Source organism: Dama dama, chromosome 17 (assembly GCF_033118175.1).
Source record: "Dama dama isolate Ldn47 chromosome 17, ASM3311817v1, whole genome shotgun sequence".
In the NCBI taxonomy this organism is placed as follows: Eukaryota; Metazoa; Chordata; class Mammalia; order Artiodactyla; family Cervidae; genus Dama; species Dama dama.
Genome location: NC_083697.1, coordinates 22,458,871 through 22,482,877, shown reverse-complemented (window position 1 = coordinate 22,482,877; position 24,007 = coordinate 22,458,871). Strand labels below are relative to the sequence as shown.

The 24,007-nt window shown below is 38.3% G+C and overlaps 1 protein-coding gene across 1 annotated transcript; it reads left to right on the top strand.

Moving 5' to 3' along the window:
- The first annotated feature begins 1,243 nt into the window (after positions 1-1,243).
- Positions 1,244-17,622, top strand: LRIT3 (leucine rich repeat, Ig-like and transmembrane domains 3). Its single transcript, XM_061164727.1, has 4 exons — positions 1,244-1,416; positions 4,061-4,533; positions 15,131-15,436; positions 16,347-17,622. The coding sequence occupies exons 1-4, from the start codon at positions 1,301-1,303 to the stop codon at positions 17,453-17,455; spliced, it is 2,004 nt and encodes a 667-aa protein (XP_061020710.1). The 5' UTR covers positions 1,244-1,300; the 3' UTR covers positions 17,456-17,622.
- The last annotated feature ends 6,385 nt before the right edge of the window (positions 17,623-24,007 follow it).

The window sequence follows — 24,007 nt, the reverse complement described above, 5'->3', positions numbered from 1 at the left end:
ATGATAATATACATGTTTCAATGCCACTCTCCTAAGCCATCCCACCCTCGCCCTCTCCCACAGAGTCCAAAAGACTGTTCTGTACATCTGTGTCTCTTTTGCTGTCTCGCATACAGGGTTATCTTTACCATCTTTCTAAATTCCATATAAATGCGTTAGTATACTGTATTCGTGTTTTTCTTTCTGGCTTACTTCATTCTGTATAATAGGCTCCAGTTTCATCCACCTCATTAGAACTGATTCAAATGTATTCTTTTTAATGGCTGAGTAATATTCCATTGTGTATGTACCACAGCTTCCTTATCCATTCGTCTGTTGATAGACATCTAGGTTGCTTACATGTCCTGGCTATTATAAACAGTGCTGCGATAAACATTGGGGTGCACGTGTCTCTTTCAACTCTGGTTTCCTCAGTGTGTGACCATTCCATTCCATGTTATGGGTATGGAAGTAGTTTTTTAAGTATTTAATTTTTATTTTTGGACAGAGCCTAATATATGCTAGCAGACAGGAGAATTGAGCTTCAGATAAGGTTTGATTGCTCATAACTTGGGAAGTTAGCTTGGAGCAAACTGTGTTCTGGAACAAAGATAAAAACCTTCACTGAAAAATAAATGTGTTGGTCATGAGCCTGCACTGCATAGTGAGGAGCTGGGAGCATCGCAGGTTGCTGTCTTACCAGAGTCTCAGTGCTGCTGTGACAGTGGTGAATTCAAGCATTTTGCCTAAAATATTCTAGGTACTGGACTTTATTTAGTTTGTTTTGGGGGCTAAGCAGAACATGGCAATATTGATTAAATCAATTTTATGTCATGCACTTCTATCTTTAAAGCTAAATTTTATAAAACTGAATATTATGCATGCTGGTAGAAAGCAAAAAGTAAAATTTATAATGTTTAACACGCAAGTAATCTATAGTATTTTCTAACATCTGATAAGATACTGAAGTATTTTGAACATTATGTGTTTCTTCAAGGTGTTTCTTCAAGGTATAGTAGCAATACATCTAAGGAAAAGGGATTTGATAGGCATTTCCTGGCAAATTTAGATATGAGAAATTTTCTTGATACTTATTTGATTTTTACTTCTCTTAGAACGTGTTACTTTGCTGAAAACAGTTTCAAAGTCTAGGCGGATTGATCCTCTGCAAGCTACACTTGAAGGTTAAGTAACTACAGATCTCAGCTAATCCTGTGTAATCTGCTGTTACTAAATGGCAATTTGCATTCCTGGCGCACCAGTTTCTGAATGCTTAGGATTTGGTTTTTACCTTTTGTCCAAATAACCTCTAAAAGGAGCCATGCATCTCTTTGCAAGTCTGTGCGTTGCGCTTAGCTTTTTGGAGAGAGTGAGCTGTTTATGTCCTTCACAGTGCACCTGTGATTATCACGGCAGAAATGATGGCCTGGGATCAAGGTATGCTTCTCTCCTTGCTACTCAGTGTTCTAATGATTCCGAGGAAAAGGACTCAAACCAGATGGCCTTGTTTTGAAAGCAGTTGCCTCTGCTCAGAAATCAGAGAGGAGGCTTAATTTAGATAAGCTTTAATGTAATTGTGTTAATCCTGGTTGCCTACTACATTGTGAGCAGTTTAACTCCTTCAAAGCCCCTCAAATTATTTGAGACTCTCAAACACATTGTGTTACTAAAATATTCATTGCACTTGTATTCACACAATGAACCTTGCAGGAGGTCAAACCACTGAGATTTGTGTGGCCAGTTCAACCTGGTTATGGAAAGCAAAAGGGGGCAGGGCTGATCGGAAGGTGTGTGACATGCCCAGATCGTTTGCTTCCAGGGTTTTCCCTTTCATTTTGAGGATTATTTACTCAACTGAATAGACTTTAGGAAGTAGGAAGGACGATCACATGAGTGAAATTAGAGACGTTTGTAATCAGAATTTTTCATTTTAAGATCTTAGAGTTTGAAAGAAATGGGTCAGCGTTTTGTGTTGGACACTGTGGGACCTTGCAGAAGTTACTTAACCTCTGTGTTTCTTTAATATATGCATGAGTCCTTTCAGATAGAAGTTAAATACAAAACAGAACTCTTATTGGCTAAACATAGTAAACTTTTTTTTGAGAGAGAATTTTTAATAACAAAATCAGACTTTTGGTGTGACTCAGTTGAAGTGAAGAGTGAGCCTCAAAGTAATTTGTTAAAAGAATCGCTCAATTTATATCTTACAAATTTATACAAATAATAATTAACACGTATTTTTGTATAATTTTTCATGTTATTTTATAAAATTTACTAACTCCTGGTGTCTGAGATATTCACTCAAAGTGGTTAAAGACAGTGAGAAGAATGTAACAATTTAAGACCTTGGCAAAAGATATACTGCAGTTAATGACTCAGATCAGACTACCTTTCAGAAAACAGTAACAGAAGTGTTTCCTTCTTCACGGTGGCCCCATTATTGATGCATTTTATAAAAATCATAGCATGTTATGCCTGATAAGAACTCCAGAAATAATCTAGTTTGACCACTGTCATTTTTTGGATGAATAAATCCTATAGAGATGAAATGGCTTGTCTGAGATCACAGTGTTGAATTGTTGCAGTGACTGGCTGACAGACTGGGTCTTTTAGTTTCCAGTCAAGGTTTTCTGCAATACAATGCACTGGAATGCTGACTTAATGAGAAGCGGGATCATTCTGGTATAAAGTACACTGAAATTTGTGATTCAGATTAGAGATTAAGAGGTATGCCTAGAGAATTCCAATGATGCATAGGCACTTCTCCTAAGAGGAGATGAGGCAACCAGCACATTGCTTATGCCGCTTCCTTCTCTTTACATCATGGGCTGGCTTTAAAAATTCACTGATTTAATGTGATGTGTTTTACTGAATGGCTGTTTTATTGTTACTATTTACTACATGTGTAATGTATCATAATTCAGTTGATGCTTTATATTAATCATTTCAGCAATCTGGTGGAGCTGAATATATAATGGGAGATAAATAGGTCTTTTTTTTCAGGTTTAAATGAATCTAAATTTTCTGATTTTTCATACTTTACATATGGACAGGCTTGTTTTCCTATGCCTGTTTTTCTACATGCCAGAAACAAGATCATGATGTCATTTGCTCAAGGTCACTTAAATTGTGAGCGGTAAAAAAAAATAAACTTGCAGTTAATTGGTTTATTTCTTAGGCTGAAAGCAATGCAATGGTCACATTGTTAAAACAGAGCTTGATTTTAGTCATCCAGTATGAACATTTGCCATTTCTTTCCTCCCTTCCCTCCTTTCTTCCTTTCTCTTGTGCTCCTCTTCATAAGCATCAATTTATAACTTCAATAGGGGATTCTTTTAAAATGGGGCATTTCCTAAAGAAGTTTAGAGTGTGCACTTTGAAGCTGGATAGATGTAGGTTTGAAAGGTGGTTGTGTAACCACTAGCTCTGTGACTCTGGCAAGTTACCTAATGTTGATGGACCTCAGTTATTTTATCTATAAAAATGTGGCTGATGATAATAATAGTAAACACCTATTGAGTGCTTGTTAGCAAACACCTACTGAGTGCCAAGAAGGTGTAAACTTTTTCATCCATTTCAATTACTCACCATAAGAGTACCATGTGGAAAAACAAACAAAAAAAAAAAGAGTACCATGTGGGAAAATGAGCTGAGACTGGTGAAGTGGCTTTCCATGGCCACAAAGAAGATGATAGAGCTTAGAGTCAAACCAAGACCAGACTGACTCTAGAGCTGATACCTTTACCTATTCCCTAATATCAGTTCATTGGGCTGTTGTGATGATTAAAAAGGGGTGGAATGTGATGTATATTGCACAGGCCTGACACATAAAAAGTTCACGTTTAGTCACATGAAATTAAGGATATTTGATGGTTTTTAAACTGCAAAAATGGCCATTTCATATGGTTCAACCTAGAAGAAGGTGATGAGGATGACTATTAATGAGCATTCAGCTAGGCTGAATGGATACTTCGTGCAAACCAGCAGGGCACGAAAAATTCTATGCATATTTCAAATAAGTATTACTTTTTTCAACTGAGCCTCAGAAAACAGATTTCCTTCCATTGCTTTGTGACACTAGGGTGGTGCTATGTAATGACCTTGATATGACTGAGTTACCTACAAACTTTCCCGTGGACACTGTGAAGCTTCGCATAGAAAAGACTGTTGTCCGTGTGATCCCTGCTGAGGCCTTCTACTACCTGGTGGAGCTCCAGTACCTCTGGCTGACTTACAATTCTGTGGCCAGCCTTGACACCAGCAGCTTTTACAACCTAAAGCATCTGCATGAATTGCGCTTGGATGGAAATTCTCTGACTGCTTTCCCTTGGACATCTCTGAGGGACATGCCTGGCCTGAGGACCCTGGATTTGCACAATAACAGAATAGTCAACGTGCCAAATGAGGCAGTCAGGTACCTGAAGAACCTCACCTACTTGGATTTATCAAGCAACAGATTAACCACACTGCCACCAGATTTCCTGGAAAGCTGGTCCCACTTGGTGACAGCGTCATCCAGAAGCCTGGACCTTCCACCAAGAAGAATTATTCTCGGTAAGCTCACAGCCTCTGGGCTTTTCCAGTCCGGACGGTTTGCTCTGTGTACCTGCTTCAGTTGTCCACTACTTTTGCATCTGTTGAATTTGGTGTTTTACTCTGTACTTGCACTTTTGATGGAGCAGTACTTTATCATTTGACTGAGGTCAGTCTATCGGTCTGCCCTGTGTAAGGTATAATGACTCTTTTTGTGACTGTATACGTGCACACCATGTGTGTTTGTGTATGAGCGGGAGTGCATCCATGTTTGTGGACTGAGGGCAGCAAGTGTTTGTGTGTGTGTGTGAGGGGAGGGAAGGAAATTTGCCTCATAGACTGAGAGACAAATGCTGCTCTTAGAGAACCTGGGGAAGAATGACAGAATCTGTCAACCCGCTCTGATTCTCATGAGCACATCAGTGCTCCATACTCTGCCACAACTGATCTTTTGTTCTGGTCCCTTTTCAGCCCTTTATCAGGGTCTTCAGGAGTGAGGGAAGGACATCTGCATCTTTATTTAGTAGCAGTGGTTTAGTTGGTTAGGAAGTATAGCTTCCAGATGTGTATGTATGTATGTGAGTCGCTCAGTTGTGTCCAGCTTGTTGTGACTCCATGGACGACCCCGCGGACCAGGCTTCTTTGTCCATGGGATTCTCCAGGCAAGAATACTGAGTGTGTATCCATTCCCTTCCCAAGGGATCTTCCCAACCTAGGGTTCGAAGCCAGGTCTCCTGCATTGCAGGCAGATTCTTTACCGTCTGAGCCACCAGGAAAGCCCTGTAGCCTCCATATATTCTTGATTAAAAAACAAACAAATAAACTAAACCCCAGTTATTGTACTGACCCTATATGGGTCTCCTGATGGATTTAATCTCTTAGTTTAGCTGTGATTAATCTTGTGTATTTTGATCCTGAATTTGTTTAGATTCTATGGATATTTATCTTGGATTCTTAACACATAAACTCCTTTTAGCAAGCCCTTCTCTTCCTTTTGTTTGTCTTCCTACAGTGCTTCACAGTGCTCTGGTGAATGCCCAGTAAATGTGACTGCCCCGTTGAAGTCAGTGAACTGAGACCCTTCTCAACAGTATCTGTGGGCAGTGAGGCCTTGTCCCGCTTTTGTGTGAGACACAGACCTGAAGCTCTGACAAAGCAATCTGATTTGCTAAAGTTTTGTTCACCCCATAAGGCTTTTTTGAATTGTACAAGATATGTTCATCATGGCTGCAGAAGAAGTTGTAATTCTCAGAAAAATGAAAGAAATTTTGAGTGTTTGGTCAGTGAAATGACTTATAAGACTTTTGAATGAGAAGCAACTGGATTCCCAGAAATTGTGCCAGAAATTTCTACTGACCAATATCACTTGCTAAATATTTTCTGAAATAAAGTATAAATGAAAGATAAATTTGATATTTTTTATAGACAGGAAAGTACTATGTATTTTATAATAATTGTAAATGGAGTATAACCTTTAAAAATTTTGAATCACTATATTGTACACCTATAACATATAGTATCTCAACTACACTTCAATAAAAAGTGTTTTAACTGGAAAAAGAAAGAAATACTGTGACAGCACTTAAATGGCTTTAGCATTACTTTTGTTGAAATGTATATGCATTTTGGTGCTTATGAAAGTAAAAATATTTTCTCCATAAGAACCAAATAGAGAAAAAGTCACAAAATTTCTCTTGCACAGCTGTTTCATGTTTTGACCACTATCTATCCTTCAGATATTTTTGTTTATATAATAAGAGAAGCATTTTAGGGTGGGTTAGAGAAAAAAATTAGTTTAATTTAGCAATAGTTGTGGACTCCTTAAATATTAATATATATACTGTGATAGCCATGCAAAACCATACTGTAGTACTTAATTACTTTATTCTAGTGACTGGTTTGATTCTTATGAGTAACACTGATGGCTAGAAATTTTCATAACTTAAAATTCCATAACATTGGAATTTTATTTCACTATGTATTTTTAAAAGTTTCTTTGAATGCAATTCCTGATTCTAATAAAATTACCCAATGGAGATATAGACTAGAAAATAAAATCAAATTACTAAATGGCTATTAATAGCTCTCTAAAGATTAGTTCCTAATATTAATATGAAGAAATAATTTTATAGAACATTAATATTTTCCTTTTCTCTTTTCTTGCCTTTAGAGTCAGATCCAGAAAACATCACTTAGACCAAAGTCAGTGAGGTTATCACCTGTATTTTCTTCTAGAAATTTTATGGTTTGAAGTCTTATATTCCAGTCTTTAATCCATTTTGAGTTAACTTTTGTGTATAGTGTAAGGGGGTGGTCTAGTTTCATTCTTTTTCATGTGGCTGTCCAGCTTTCCCCACACCACTGACTGAAGAGACTGCCCTGTCTCCTCTTCATGTTCTTTAGTCTTTTGTTGTAAATTGTCTGCACCTGTGTGGATTGTTTCTAGGCTCTCAGTTCTGTTCCGCTGATCTGTGTGCCTGTTTTTGTGCTAGTGCTACACTCTTTGATTTTTACAGTTTTGTAGTATAATTTGAAGTCAGGAACCATAATATCTCCAGCTTTTTTCTTTCTCAAGATTGTTCTGGCTATTTGGGATCTTCTGTGGTCCGATACAAACTTTAGAATTATTTGTTGTAGTTCTGTGAACTGTGCCATTGGAATTGTGATTAGATAGCATTGAATATATAGATTACTTTGGGTAATATAGTTATTTTAAAAACATTAATTCTTTCCACCTATGAGTACAGTATATCATTCCATTTATTTTCATCATCCTCAATTTCTTTCATTAGTGTCTTATAGTTTTTAGTGTACAGATCTTTCATCTTCTTAGTTAAATTTATTTCTGGATATTTTATTCTTTTTGTTGCAATTATAAATGGGATTGTTTTCTTAATTTTTCTTTCTGATTGCTTGTTGTTAGTGTATAGAAATGCCACAGATTTCTGTATATTGATTTAGTATCATGTGAGTTTATTGAATTCATGTTTCTTTTTTTGGTGATTATTTTTAGTGTTTCTATATATAGTTTCATGTCATCTGCAAATAGTGACAGTTTTGCTTCTTCCTTTTTAGATACAAGTGCCTTTTCTTTTCCTTTTTTTTTGCCTAAATTTTTTGGCTGGGACTTGCAGTATGCTGCTGCTGCCGCTGAGTCGCTTCGGTCCGGTGTACCGTTGAATAGAAGTGGTGAGACTGGTGCTCGCTTCGGCCGCACATGTACTAAAAGTGCTGAGACTGAGCACCCTTCTCTTGTTTCTGGTCTTCCATCCTTGAGTATGATGTTAACTGTGAGTTTGTCATATATGATTTTTACTATGTTGAGGTACATTCCCTCTATACCCATTTTGTTGAGAGGTGTTTTTTTTTTATCATAAATGGACGTTGGATTTTGTCAGATGCTTTTTTTGTATCTATTGAGATGATCACGTGTTTCATCCTTCAATTTATTAAATGATACATTACACTGATTAAATTGTGGATGTTAAACCATCCTTGCATCCTTGGAATAAATCCCACTTGATTATGGTATATGATCCTTTTACTGTATTCTGGGATTTGGTTTGCTAATATTTTATTGAGGAACAGTTCAGATTATTTAAAAACTTACACAAGAATACTTTTAGTATAACATTAAATTTATGTAATTTTACATAATGCATGATCATGAGTACTTTACAATTTGCAAAGAAAAAGACTAAAAGTTATACTAATTGATTAACTGTTCTCTTTGACATCTTTCTGCTTTTCTGTGTTTTCAAAATGTGCTGCAATGATCATGCATTATTTTTTATAATCATAATAATAAGCAACAAAAGATATTTTGAAACATGTCCAGCCACGTGTGGCAGCTGACCAAAGCAAAGTCGTGACTGCTGCGTAACAAGATGGGGAAAGAAGTGCTACCCCCTGAAAAGAAGTCTAGTTCATGTATGCGCATCACACACAGAAAACTCAGTTTTCATATCTGGAAAATGGAGATAACAGGATTTACTCCATCTTGCTAATAGAAATGTAATGAGAATGCATTTTATGTGACAGTCTTTTTGAATATAACTGGACAGTTTCTGAGGCTATGATTTTAGATCAACAACAATCCATAGCAGTTGTGACTGAAATGTGAGTATCTTACAAAGAAGGACTTCTCTAGTTTGACTTTTTTGTTAGTTTAACTATAATGTACCTAAGTCTTCCAATTTCATTGTTAAAATATGGCAGTGAGAACCAGCTCTAGATTATTTAGAACTCAAGTGCTTAACTGTAGCAATTATATCTTTCCAGGTGCCCTGTAGAATTTACTTTTGTACTATTATAGTGGGATACATTCTCTTTTCATTTCATTTTTATTACCCTGTGTTTATTGTTGTTAATGGATTCTATTTATAATGGTAATAGTAGCTAATACCGATGGATGCTAGACCAGGCCTAGTTCTTATAGTTTATGATGTAACCTCTTCTAATCTCACATTAACCCCATGATAAGTATAGTTTCATCCCTATTTTATAGATGAAGAAATGTGGCACAGTTAAAACACTTGCCCAGATCCATTTATTCCATAGTGATGGAGGTAGGGTTTGAATACAAACCATTTGGTTGTAGAACCCATGCTCTTCCCCACTGCTTTGTAATGCAAGATATGTAGTAGTACCAGAGTTATTTTCCTCATATATATTATTTTACTGAACTATTTAAATCAAATATTTATTTAATAAAAAAGAATTTAGGGAGAGGCTTTTCAGTTACTCCGTTTCTCCTCTGTGTGAATAAAAATGTCAACCTAATGAAATTGTCCTTTAATGTAGTTATAAAAATGTAAAGTAGTGTCCTGCAAATAAGCATTTAAATTAACTGTGAAACTAGATTGATTTGCAGTACAGGTAAATTTCCATGACCTCTTTCTCAAGAATAAAGAAATATTTACACAGGCAAAGTCTGTAAGGCCTAACACTGTTTATCTTGGAGGAAAAACTCTGTAGTAGAAGAGTATAAGTTGCTTTTTTGTGTTCTTCTTACTGGAACCTAAAGTTGCGTAGTTGTAGAGGGCTCTTCTATTCAGAATGGCTTCCTTGGTGGCTCAGGAGTAAAGAATCCGCCTGCCGATGCAGGAGATGGTTTTGATCCCTGGGTCGGGAAAATCCCTTGGAGACCCACTCCAGTGTTTTTGCCTGGGAAACCCCATGGACAGAGAAGTCTGGTGGGCTACAGTCTATGCAGTCATAAAAGAGTCAGACACGATTTAGCAACTAAACAACAAAAAATTCAGAATGGAATTTGCCAAAGGGTAGTGGTAGCCCTGAGTATTCCCACAGAATTCTGTAAAATGGCATTAATTTAGTTCGACAAATAACTTCTGACTCTCTGTTGGCTTACCTGCTCTTTCCTAGGCAGAGAGGAGACATATCCGTACAGTTAAGGCTTACCCTTTGCCAGACATTCATCTGAGGACTGCCTGGTATTATCTCAGCCTCTAGGACAACCCCTTGAGGTGGGTCTGTGACTGTCATCACCTTCTTTTTCCAGCTGGTAAAGAGGCAGAGTCAAGTTTCAACTTCACAGTCCATCTCCAGAGACATCACTTTTATTTTTTAAACTTTAAAAAAATTTTTATCTTTAAAAATTTAGTTAAAATTTTTTTTTCAGCTGCACCATATGGCTTATGGGATCTCAGTTCCCTGACCAGTGATTGAGCCCAGGCCATGGCAGTGAAAGCCGGGAATCCTAACCACTAGGCGATCAGGGAACTCCTTGAACTATTTTTTAATTTGAGGAATTGAGATATCATATGCATACCGTGAATCTTAAGTGTACAGTTTAGCAAATGATGGTAAACCTATACCTGCACAAAACACATAGCCTCATCAAGATGCAGAGTATTTTCATCACCCTGGAAAGCTTCCCTGTGCCCTTTCTCATCAGCCTCCCCCTACCCCAGACAACTACTACTTTTATTTCTATGACCATAAGTTAATTTTGCCTATTCTATAATTACATTTGAAGTGCTCTTATGCTTGGCTTCTTTCACTCAACATTATGTATTTTATTGAGAGTCAACCATGTCATTGCACATGCTGGTAGTTTCTTATTGCTCAGTCTATTCAATTGTATAAGTGTACCAGTTATTCATCTTTATTCCTGTTTTTGGACAGATGGACTGTTTCCAGTTTTTAGCTTTAGTATGAATTAAACTGCTATTAACATTTTTGTGCAAAGTTTTTGTGGCTATGTTCTCATTTCTCTTGGATAAATTCCTAGGATTGAAATTATTAAGTCATAGGATAGCTAGATATATAACTTTTTAAGAAAGAAACTGCCAGTTTTCCAGAGATTGTACTGTTCTAAACTTCCATTAGCACAGTCTGTTTGTTCCACATCCTCAGCAACACTTGGCAGTGTTAGTCTTTATTATTTTCGTTCTTCTTGGGAGTGGTTATGCCAAGGGAGTGGTAAAACATTGTCATTTTAGTTTGCATTCCCTGATGAGTAATGGTGTTGACCATTTACCTTTACTTATTGACCATTGGTATAGTTATAATTTTTGATGTTGTTCATCTTTTTATTACTGAGTATAAGTCTTCATTAATTACATGTATTATGACTATTTTCTCAAGTCTGTGACTTGCCTATTGATTTTCTTCATGATGTGTTTTTAAAAAAATTTTCTCCAAGATGTCTTTTGTAAGAAAGCTTAAAATTTTGATGACGTCTGGCTTATCAGTTTTTCCTTTTATTTTTAGTGATTTCTGTATACCATCTGAGAAATATTTGCATACCTACAGGTCATAGGAAGCCCCCTTGTGGCTCAGACGGTAAAGAGTCTGCATGCAATGCAGGAGACCCAGGTTCGACCCCTGGGTTGGGAAGATCCCCTGGAGAAGGCAATGGCACCCCACTCCAGTACTCTTGCCTGGAAAATCTCATGGATAGAGGAGCCTGTCAGGTACAGTCCATGGGGTCGCAAAGAGTCAGACACGACTGAGCGACTTCACTTTCACAAGTCACAGAGATAGTCTTTCTTTGTAGTCTTAACTTTTATATTCAGTTTTTAGCTTTATATTCTTAGCTTTTATGTTTACGACTATGACCTAGCTCAAAACAGTTTTTGAGTGTAGTGTGAGGTAGAGGTTAAGGTCTATTTGTTCCCAAATAGAAGTCCAGTAGTTCTAGCACCAGTTGTTAAAAAGGCTTTACTTTACATTTTGAATTGTTAAGTAAAACTACCTCCCAAAGTTGACTAAGGCATGGTACTGCCTTCAAGAGCTTATAGTCTACAGAATAACTTTTGTACTGGAATTTATTGCTGAGTTTTCATAAAGAATAGCATATCTGACTACTGTGATGCACAAAAAACATTATCCTTTGAGAAATGGGACAAGGCAAAGTTCATTTACCCCTATCCAAGAGTAGTTTAAAATTAATTAATGCAAATTGCTGGTTGTGGTTGATGCTTTGCCAAGGAATGCAGTACAAGTAATAGTTTAACTTTCAGACAGTTCTTGTATCTTTGTCCCCAGAAGAAAAAAACACTTGAATGTGTTCAGCTCTAGGTTACTATTATTATTAAGGCTTTAAAAGTTGTACCCTTAACTTTAGATGTTCATAGCATGAATAAATATTTTATTTTTGAGGGATTTAAAAATAAACACATTGCTTTTAGATGCAATCCTTTGGATTAATTTTTAAGGAATTTTGTTTTACCATTAACACTTTTTTTTTTTAACAGTTTCAAAGTATAAATGAAACTCTTAATTTTATAGCTCTTGATCTTTCCCCATATAGACTGTTATGCTGTGGACATTGCTGTTTTAACACTTGTTATTTGTAGATGACAGCACTTACAGCTGCCACCCATACTCTAGATGCTTTTAGGTGGCGAAGAGATAAGTGAGTTGTCATGGAAGAAGCATTAGACTAAGAGGCTCAAACACCTAGGACTTGGGACTCTAAGCTACTTACAATGTCAAGGCAGTAATTTCTTTGTGCCTTAATGTCTTCTGGTAAGAAATTGGAAGAACCATACTAGCTTCCTGAGGTCAGTATAAGACATATATACAGTTGTTAAGAATGAAAACTTTAAGATCAGGATCGTGAAAGTGAAAGTTGCTCAGTCGTGTCCGACTCTTTGTGACCTCATGGACTATACAGTCCATGGAATTCTCCAAGCCAGAATACTGGAGTGGGTAGCCATACCCTTCTCCAGGGGATTTTCCCGACCCAGGGCTCAAACCCAGGTCTCCTGCGTAGGTGGATTCTTTACCAGCTGAGCTACCAGGTCAGCTAAAGCAGGGTAAAATGTAGACACTTTACAGTTTTTGATAAGTGCAGTATTTGTCACATAGGAAGCAACCAATAACTGCTGTTTTGTGTTGTTATTATTTTAATTTTAACTTTCATTAAAGTATAATTGACTTACAATGTGCTTAATTTCTGCCGTATAGCAAAGTAACTCAGTTATACATGTATCTATTCTTTTCATGGTTTATCACAGGATATTGAATGTAGTTTCCTGTGCTGGACAGTAGGATCTTGTTGTCTATCCATCCTATATGTAATAGTTTGCATCTGCTAATCCCAAACTCCTAGTCTTTCCCTCCCCTCCTCCACTCTCCCCCTGACAACTGTACGTCTGTTCTCTATATCTGCAAGTCTGTTTTTGTTATTATTTTATAAAGAAAAAAATCTGGCATACCAAGTCAAAGTCTTTTGAAAGTATGAGTATTCTACACATATTATATTATATGACAGAATGAATTTGATATTTATTGGCAGGTTGAGTAGAATTTAAATCAGTATTAGAGAACTGATTATAGATTTATGGGACTAAATGTGAGAAGAAGATTAAAGTAATTCATCCATGAAGGAAAAGAAATTTCTAATACAGAAGATAGTAGAAACAGCAAGCTTTACCAACACTGGCAGAGAAATATGAACCACTCACAAAGTGCTGTTATAATAAAAATAGGCATAGATAGAAATCTGGAATTTATGAATGGTTAAGTCTTCCACCATGGTTAGACTTTTTTTAAACTTGCGGTTCTGTTTTTTCTTCTTAAAAATCAATACAAATCCACTCCACAACCACAAATCTCTTTGACATAAATCTTTTCTAACCTTGGGCTTTTTTTGTAAGGCTGGTATGGGACATCACTCGTAAGGTCCTTAAGGAGATTTCTGTCTGACTGAATGCTCTGAAGTCACCATCTTAGATCTTTCTGAGATCCTAGCAACTAATTGTATAGAACCACCCACCTGAATTTGACTTTTGCTCTGAGACCCTTCCTTCATTGGAGAATTTTGGAGAGGGTGGTGTAAGAAGCAGTTTTATCGGGTTTAGCTCCTTTACATTTAGCGATTCTTCCTTTAGCTGTTGTCTCTCCTTTATGTTTTACTATGAGCAGCAAGAAGACAGCAGGCAGCAGTTTCAACACTATGTGGAAATTTCCTTAGCTAGAACATTAATTTCAGCGAGTACATTTTCTACTTTCCGTGTTAACCACCAGTGACAGTGTTGCTAAACTTGCTGCTACTTCATAACAAGGGTGTGCCCTTTTCTCTACTTTCCAATCATATTTTTCTCACTTTTCTTTAAGCTTTCACTGACAGCCTCGTTGAAGGGTACAATACTTTGGCTAACAGTTCTGAAAGCCAAGGCAGATCCTGCAGGCGCTGGCAACTGAAAGCTGTCAGCTAACTGTATTTCCTGCTGCTGAGTCTCTCTTGAAGAGGGATGTGAGCAGTGTACCTCCATGGCCACCACATGTGACATTCATGCCAAGCCATGTTCTACCACTTTTTTCCAACCTTGTCACCTAACTTTGCCTATGTCTCACTCTATGCTTTTATTACACAGAAATTGTACTACCACAAAGTCACACAAAATATTGACATATTGCAGGCTGAGTTAGGTGCCTCTTAGCATCCTAGAATAATATTTATAATAATATAATACTTTCTGGCACTCTAGAAATCTGTCACCATATTTATGACATTCTGTGATATTTGGATTCAGATCTTGACTTTGACACTAATCAGCTACATGACCTTGGTCAAGTTATTTGGTTTCTCTGTGTCTCAGCTTCTTCATTTTTAAAATGGGGGAAATAATATTCTATTCATAGAACTGTAGGGATTAAATAAAATAATAACAGGTAAGTGCTTAGAACAGAGCCTAGTATATAACAAATGTTCAACAACTATTAGCTATGATCATTAAAGTATTCCCAGGTGGCTCAATGGTAGTCTGCCTGCAATGCAGGAAACTTGGGTTTGATCCCTGGCTTGGGAAGATCCCCTGGAGAAGGAAATGGCAACCCACTCCAGTATTCTTGCCAGGAAAGTCCGATAGACAGAAGCCTGGTGGGCTACAAATTTGTGGGGTCACAGAGGCAGACACAGCTGAGTACGCACACACACACACATGATCATTGATGATCTGAACTGACAGGACAGATTGAATTTGGCGGCTGGAGTGCAGGGTAAAACTGACAGAGCGGTGACTCTGACCCCTCAAAGTACTTCTGTTTTTAGGGCCAGAGTGCAGAAATGCCACCCCACGAGGCTGTGAGTAGACGGATGTCATCAGGACAAACTTTATCACCCTTTTCCTCCCTTCTGGTCTAGGTCTGCAGGACAACCCATGGTTCTGTGACTGTCATATTTCCAAAATAATGTCATTGTCAAAAGTCGCTGACCCTGCAATAGTACTTCTTGATCCGATGATGGTGTGTAGTGAACCGGAACGCCTCACAGGGATTTCGTTTCAGCGGGCTGAGCTGGAGCAGTGTCTGAAGCCATCAGTGATGACCTCGGCTACCCAGATCACATCTGCTCTGGGCAGCAATGTCCTGCTGCGGTGTGATGCCACTGGCTACCCCACCCCGCAGCTCACGTGGATCAAACCAGATAACTCGCCAGTTAATTATACAGGTATCTTCTTAATTCAGGCCTTTGAAATAAGGTGTTTACAAATGTCTGAACTTAATCTTGTGTTTTTGTATGGTTTGAGATTGGCTGTCTATTTCTAGTAAAATATTGCTAAGAGTGTTGAATGGAAAAATTCTGAAAGGTACACTTTACTGATTAGTATTTTCCTCAGTTTGTCTGATTAACCACATAGATGAAATTAGACAATCTGATTTTTTTCTTTTTCTTAGATGGAAAACAACATGATTCAGCATCTGGATGGTTGCAGATAGGCCTCTGTCTTTAACTTCCCTCCATCAGAGGAAAATATAAAAAAAGCAACTCATGGTTTACCAGGTTATCTAAATGAAATATACTGTGAAAGAAAGGAACAGAAATTATGACTCATCCATGCTAGAAAATGATCCATGATGCCTTCTGACTGTGTGGATAGTTAGCATTTTATTACAGTGAAAAAAATATTTTGAGAAATATTGAAGTAATGTCTTCTGATAAACATTTTATAGAATCACAGTGGGTTAAAATTGGAAGGGATATCTGAGATCACTTTGTCTTATCCCTTTATTTAAAAAACGTGGAAACAGAGGTCTAAAAACTGATAGCTTGTCTAGAATAACATGTTATTTAGTGACAAAGGTTTACTAAGGCCAAAGTTTCTTAATTCTCAGCCCCATGTATTTTTAAAATACTATTTCCCATACAAACCTCATGTCACCTGGCATGTCCTAGATTTCCATATAAACCATTTACAGAACCATCACCTGCCTTCAGAGACTTGCAGCGTACCACTTCTCTCTCCGCTTATGTGAGAGGTATGCGTGTAGGACCAGAAATTGTTTACTTTTCAGTTGGCATGTTGCTTGAGTCTTTTCTTTCTTTTTTCTCACAGAGTATGCATTTTTCTTTATTCCAGTAATTCAGGAATCTCCAGGGGAGGGAGTCAGATGGTCCATAATAAGCTTGACGGGCATTTCTTACATGGATGCTGGGGATTACAAATGTAAGGCCAAAAATTTGGCTGGGATGTCAGAAGCTGTGGTCACTGTGACAGTGGCCGGTGTTGTCACAGCCACCATCTCATCAGATACTTCTGAAAGAAGGACTGGGGATCACCCTGAACAAGAGGTCCAGCCAGGATCTAGACAACCCGCATCTCTGCCTGGTTCATCATCGTCTCCCTGGCCTTATTCCTCCTCTTCTCCCACTTTTCCTCCTACTTCAGCTTCATCTCCTCCCTCCACTGCTTCCTCCTTCTTGTCTCCTTTCTTCTCCTCCACTGTTTCTTCAGCTACAACTCCAAGCACTAGAATATCCACAAGCACCGCCACGGCTAGCCAACCGTCACTCCGCCCAGATGGGAAAAGAAGTGCCAAGGCAGAGATGGGTGGCGGGAAGCTTCCCCCAGCTAGTGCCAGTAGAAGGGAAGAGCTGGCACTGCTGGATCGAGCCCTGCCCATGGAAACGAATGCCACGATAGAAAACCTCCAGGTGGTCAGAGAAACAGAAGGAAGCGTGATTTTGATGTGGGACACTGTTAACACCACCCAGAACTCAGAAGTGACCGTGTTTTATTCCAAATATGGTGAGAAGGACCTGCTGCTGCTTAATGTGAACTCCAGCAAGAACCAAGTCACCATAAATGGCTTGCTGCCTGGTTGGCAGTATATAGCGTGTGTCTGTCCAAAGGGGATGCCTTCCCAGAAAGACCAGTGTATCACCTTTTCTACTGGCAGAGCTGAAGAAGAAGGCAATTCTCAAGAGTCTTTCCTGATGGTGGTGAGTGGCGCTGCCTGTGTTGCTGTCTTGCCGTTGATTTTTTTCCTGTTGTACAAAGTTTGCAAACTTCAGTGTAAGCCAGACTCCCTCTGGGAAGATGATTTGGCAAAAGAGACTTATATCCAGTTTGAGACACTGTCCCCCAGGTCTCAAAGTGTAGGGGAACTGTGGACGCGAAGGCCAAGAGCCGAATCAGAAAAACTGCCACTTTGCTCTAGGTCAAGTGTGGAGTCTCCTGACTATTAAAAGTGAGGGTTCTGGATCGGAGTATTCCTGCTAAGGTTTTACAGCTCAGGCACAGGTGAGCCCCACAGAATTTCTTTCACAAAATTAAGGATCTAGGGGTATAGTTGACCCTCTGTTTGGATGACTTTTGGACGCTTTTCACATCCTTTATGGAAAAAGTTACACATGGAGTGCTTTTAAGTGTGTTTTAAAAAAATCATGAGACTTCTGAACTGAAAAGACAAATAATTTTGATATTTTTTCTGTAGAAAATGTCCATAGAAATCATTTTTAGGGTAGTGCTAAAGTCAGTTAATAATATATTTTAGGATAATACTTTAGTTCTTAAAAATAAATTCAGGTGAAAATAGTCATAAAAAGTAAACTCTGAATTTTAAAAAGATAGCTTTTTGGGGCATTGAAGAAAGATTAGTATAACCAGCTAAGCCTTGATGTTCATTCTTGTTCAAAGTGCTTTATGGCATTTGCTGTGCACGTTTGCTGCCATTGCCTGGTAGAGTGGAATAGTGCATAATTTTGCTTTCACTGTGGTTAAATGCAACCCAGTGGACGGGGAGGGCTCCAGCTTTTAGTACCATTATGCATTTTAATATAGTATAGTGGTATTCGTATTGAAAGTATGAAAAAATTTTTCCTTGTCCTTAGAAATATGGGTACTAGCAAAAATAAGTTAAAAAGAGGATCATGGCAAATAGTAAGACCATTTTGAGAAGATAGTAACTGTTGCATTCTAATACATCTGCTAACAGACTGTATGGGGTCTTTTAAAAAAATGTACTCATTTTAAAACAATCTCTTTAATAGTTTTATATTTACTCTTCTTTTCCCCATCCCTCTTTTCTTCTCTCCCTCCCCCTCCTTACTTCCTTCACTTTTTTTTTTCCTTCTGCTTTGTCAGAAAATATTCATGCAGCCAAAGGACCATAGCTAAAGTTTGTCTTTTGCCATGTCATATTTTGATTGCCTGGATAAAGGAATGCTCTTTGAAAGTCTTTTAGATCCAAAAAGGATGTCTTAGGATGTTGAAAGAGCAATTTGAATGAGCAGGAGTGGATTTATTTAGTCAAACTCTAGGTTAAAAACATCAGGGAAATTTGATTGGAGTGGGCCACATGATTAGATAAGAAAGGGAATTGATAAATAAAATGTAGTTTTTCTAAAGAAATTTTTTAAACCATATTTATTAAATATTATATTCTCTACGTTGAAGATTTTGGAGTATAGAACAGATTTATAAAGATATGTTACGAGTCCTGAAATATACCGAGAAGCAAGTTCTAAGAAAATATTATATTTTACATAAGAAACAAAGGCTTTAATGTAACACATTGTGGAAATCATAATATAAGCAGCCAGAGGATGAAAAACTTCTCATTCCAAATGGCTTTTAATTAAAAAGAAAAAGAGAAATCTAGTTTCACTGTAATCTGTATTAGAAGATTAGCATGGGTGGATGTCCTGCTCAGAACTCCCAGACCTCCCCTTCTTATCCTCTTTCCTGTGCTTTGCAACCTGTTTGACCTTGGTGCTTTCATCACTATGTGCATTGTCTAATGATCTAACAGTTTTAAATTCTGTATTCATTTTTTGGATTTTTTAAAAAATACCTTTTAAAGACAGTTTTGTGTTCAACTTATGTTAGATGATTCATTTTAAATTTAATGACTGCAAAAATGTGCATTTCTTTACTCTAAAGACATCATGGGATTTCATTGCCATATTTAAAAAGTTCATATAAACAGACTGCCAAAATACTACCACCTTAGAAATAATATAGCTGTGGGAGAATGTTACAGATTGCTGAGCCAAAAGACACCCAAATTGTACAAAGGCAAGCTATTTGTCAAAAGAAAGATACTTGGATCATCCTGATGAAATGAATTACTGACTGCTCTCATAATTAAAATCAAGTGCAGCCTGGACTTAATTTTGCCCAGCAAGGAAAAGCTAATTGGTGGTGGAAAGGGGATTGGAATGGCAGGAGAAAGCACCTTTGTCATCCTCAACTTGGACTTGGCACATGAGGTGAGTCACAAGCAACTTGTTACTCATAGTAAGAAGCAAATTGTAACTCATCTAGTTTCTAAAAATACATACTTTTGAACATAGGGTTATCCTGATGATATCACTGCTCTTATGTTCTTACAAGTATGTGCTTCCTTGAGTGGGAGGGAAAGGCTGATATTGTAGCAAGCAGCCTGGAATGCCACACAACCAGCAGCCTGTTTTTCACTATCACTATATGCTGGTGGCTCAGATGGTAAAGAGTCTGCCTGCAGTGCAGGAGACTGGGGTTTGATCCCTGGGTCGGGAAGATCCCTTGGAGAAGAGCATGGCAACCCACTCCAGTACTTTGCCTGGAAAATTCCATGGACAGAGGAGCCTGGCAGGCTATAGTCCATGGGGTTGCAAACAGTCAGATACACCTGAGCAACTGACATATATGCATTGTGAAGAGCAGTCATAAATAATATATAGTGATATATCTGGTAATTGAATATGATTACAATGTATTACTTTCAGACAAAATACATTTGAAGTTGTAAAACTTGGAATACATGGTGAGGGTGTGTCACATGTGAGGCTATCATCAGTGATGTGCTGTGACATAAAAAATTTGAGAACACCAAGCAAATTGTTCATAGTGTCTGGAAAAGCAAACCCTGAAGAGAGTCAGAGAGATGCCTTGGGAAACTTTTGCAAAAAGTTCAAAGAAGAAACTTTTGACCCAGGGACTTGAATCCAAAAAGGGATTATGGCTAACAAAGAGAGATTTTAAACACACACACACACACACACACACACACACTCCCTTACCAGGGGATCTTCGAGACCTAGGGTTTGAAGCCAGGTCTCCTGCATTACAGGCGGATTCTTTACCAACTGAGCTATCAGGGAAGTGCAAGAATGCTGGAGTGGGTTGGCATTTCCTACTCCAGGGAATCTTCCTGACCCGGGGTGGGACCCGCGTCTCCTGCAGTGGCAGGTGAATTCTTCACCACTGCACCACCTGGGCTTCCCCAAGTTATGTATGGTTACTGCTGAAAATGCCAGCATTAGGTTACTCTAGTGTAAGGAACAGAGCAAAGAAGGCAAGTGGTCTGTTATCCTCTGCATTAATAGACCATTTCTACAGGATCAGATTTAATTTGGGGTGCCAAATTTAAGTAATTATGAACCTTGATTACAACTATGGGCTGTCCATTAGAAAGCAACTAAGATCACCAAGCATGTGGTACCTTGATCATGCATGAAAGGGGTAAGGATCTGGAGCACAGACTCCGAGGAGACCAGACTGGCTTAGTGCATCACAGGGTGCCGACTCTTCCCTGGAGGACTGTGTTTAGGACCCTCTGCTTGGGTTGTTAAAATGGGGGCTACTAGGTTCTACAAGTAGAAATATGAATTCAGCAGCCTGGGGTCTTGGGAACTGCACTTTGATACTCAACCCAGGGGAATGATGAAGGTGATGTAATGACTTTGAGAAACACTGTTTTGTGCAATGGATATAGAAGCAATATTGGGATGACAAAGAAGCAGAACTACTCCACATTAAAAACAAACTTTTTTTTTTTTTTTGCTAACAGAATTACAAAACAGTGGAGTAAGTCATATTGTCGTAATATTACTCAGGACTTTCATAGATAGTCCAGAAGTCAGGAATGATGAAAGATACCCTAAAGGACACTGTGGACTAAAAAGTTCAGTCATTTGGACTGTAGCAGAAAGAAAGGAATATCAATAAAATTGTATCCTTTGGTTTCAGTGGAAGAGAATGCTAATATTTGTATTAAGTAGCCTCTTTTGTTTAATTATAATAAACTTTGTTTCATATGTAAACATCTGAGTCTTAATTTGTTTAAACAGTGGAAAAATTAGGCTACAAACTATTGGGTAGGTTTGTATTGTCCTCTTTTTATGCAGTTAATTTCAACTAAGTGGCTGGATGCAGCAGCAGCAGCAGCTAAGTTGCTTCAGTTGTGTCCGACTCTGTGCGACCCCATAGACGGGAGCCCACCAGGCTCCCCCCGGCCCTGGGATTCTCCAGTCAAGAACACTGGAGTGGGTTGCCATCTCCTTCTCCAATGCATGAAAGTGAAAAGTGAAAGTGAAATCGCTCAGTTGTTTCTGACTCTTCACGACCCCATGGACTGTAACCCACCAGGCTTCTCCATCCATGGGATTCTCCAGGCAAGAGCACTGGAGTGGGTTGCCATTTCATTCTCCAAAGTGGTTTGATGAGAGTCACTGTAATTTTTCTTTTCCTTGATACAGGTTATAACACAGATGACTCATTCCTTAACTGTTCAGAAAAAAAGCCCAATATTTATATGAATTAATTTGGTATAATTTATAAACACAGTTAAGTCCTTACAGCAAAGCAGCAATTTTCCAATCATTGGCATTATTTTAATATACCATTTATTAAGTGTGCTAGTTTTTATCTTAAGGAATTTCCAAAGTATTTAACACTGTGACAATAGGAAGGAGTTAAATTCTTGAAGTAATTACATAGATATCCACTGATGCTGGTTTTCTTATCATATTCTCTGTGATTCCTAGGGACAAAGAAAGAAGGGTAAAAGTACAGAAGAATTTTGAAAGACAGCATCTCAAAAAACAAGATAGCAATCTGGAGGATAACGGTAGCTACCTGAATCCTGTTGTTTTCATGCATTCGTCCCTCAAAAGAATCTATTAGTTTAACTAAAAATTCAAAACCCCTTCATATGACCACATTTTTAGCATTAATAGGAGCTAGAGAATACCATGAAATTCGCTGTGTTTTTAAGAGAAATAAACATCAAATTCCAAAGATGTCTTGCCATTGCTGCAAGCCTGGAGAGCAAGAGAAGAAAGAGAAGGAAGGTGAGAGCCAAAGGACACCATTTAAGAATTATAGATCAGATGTGTGTTTGCTCAGTCACTTCAGTTGTGTCTGACTCTGCAACCCTACAGACTGTAGCCCTCCAGGCTCCCCCGTGCATGGGATTCTCCAGGAAGAATACTGGAGTGGGTTCTCCAGGGGATCATCCTGACCCAGGGATCAAATGTCTCTTGTCTCCTGCATTGGCAGGTGGGTTCTTTAACACTAGCACCACTTGGAAAGCCTATAGATCAGATAGTAAAATGTTAAGTAGTGGGGGGGCAATGGAGAAGGCAATGGCACCCCACTCCAGTACTCTTGCCTGGAAAATCCCATGGATGGAGGAGCCTGGTAGGCTGTGGTCCATGGGGTCACTAAGAGTCGGACACGACTGAGAGATTTCAGCTTCACTTTTCACTTTCACGCATTGAAGAAGGAAATGGCAACCCACTCCAGTGTTCTTGCCTGGAGAATCCCAGGGACGGGGGAACCTGGTGGGCTGCTGTCTATGGGGTCGCACAGAGTCAGACACGACTGAAGTGACTTAGCAGCAGTGGGGGGAAAGATTTAAAGGCATTTAAAAAGATTCTTTAAAGCAACAAAAACAAAATGCATGCCTTCCTTAAAAAACAAGGGAAATTAAGACAAAAAGGCAAGCAAGCCACCAAGTGCAGAAAGATTAAAACCATTACTCTTTAAAGACAACGAAAAACATCCTCAGGGCCTCCAAGCAAAAAAAAAAAAAAATATCAAATTAGTTATAAGGTTAAGGAAATTAGGCCGCCATTGGACTTCTAAAAAGCCACATATGAAACAAACTACAGTGGAGCTGTATTTTCAGAAAATTCAAGGAAAGAAGATACAGTCTACTACTATACCATCTTGAATGTGCCCGATCTCATCTAATCTCAAATGCCAAGCAGGGTCAAGCCTGGTTAGTACTTAGACCAGAGAAAATGCAAGCCAAAACTCTTCTATATAGCTATGCTGCCTTTTAAGATTAGAAGAGATAAAAAAAACCTGTTTTCTCTATTTCCTAAGAGGTTTAAACTTTGTGACTCGAAATTTAGTGGTTTAAAGCATTATATTTTGCACATGATTTTGTGGGTGAGGAATTTGGAAAAAGCTCTACTGGTTGGTTCATTTCTGATCCTATGGTGTCAGCTGGGATAGATTGGTTGGATGATACACTTCAAAGATGGCTTCTCCAAGCATGTCCGGTGCCTTGGTGGGAATGAGGCGTGGAAGGCTGAGTCCCTTCCCTTCTCTGTGGTTTCAGGGCTCTGCATGTGGTCTGTTGTGGTCAGACTCCTATGCGATGGTATGTCATATCAATGGTATTTGACATTTCCTAATCAATGATCTGTGATATCAGAATATTGTACATAAAGGCAGTATTCACCAATTTTTATTTTCCTCAATGTTTTTATTAGAAATGAATGTTGAAATTTTTCAGAGGCTTTTTCAGAAAAATGAATGCATTAATATATTTGTATTAATAGATTTTCTAACATTGAATCATCTTTGCATTTCTTTATAAACCCTTCTCATTTTGAGATAATTATAGATTTACATGTAGTTGTAATTGGGGAAGTGTGGGGATATCTCTTTTCAGTCCAGAAAGGGTGAAAATCCAGGGTTCCCAGTTGGTCTTTGCTGGCATGGGGTTGGGGTGGGACCCAGGT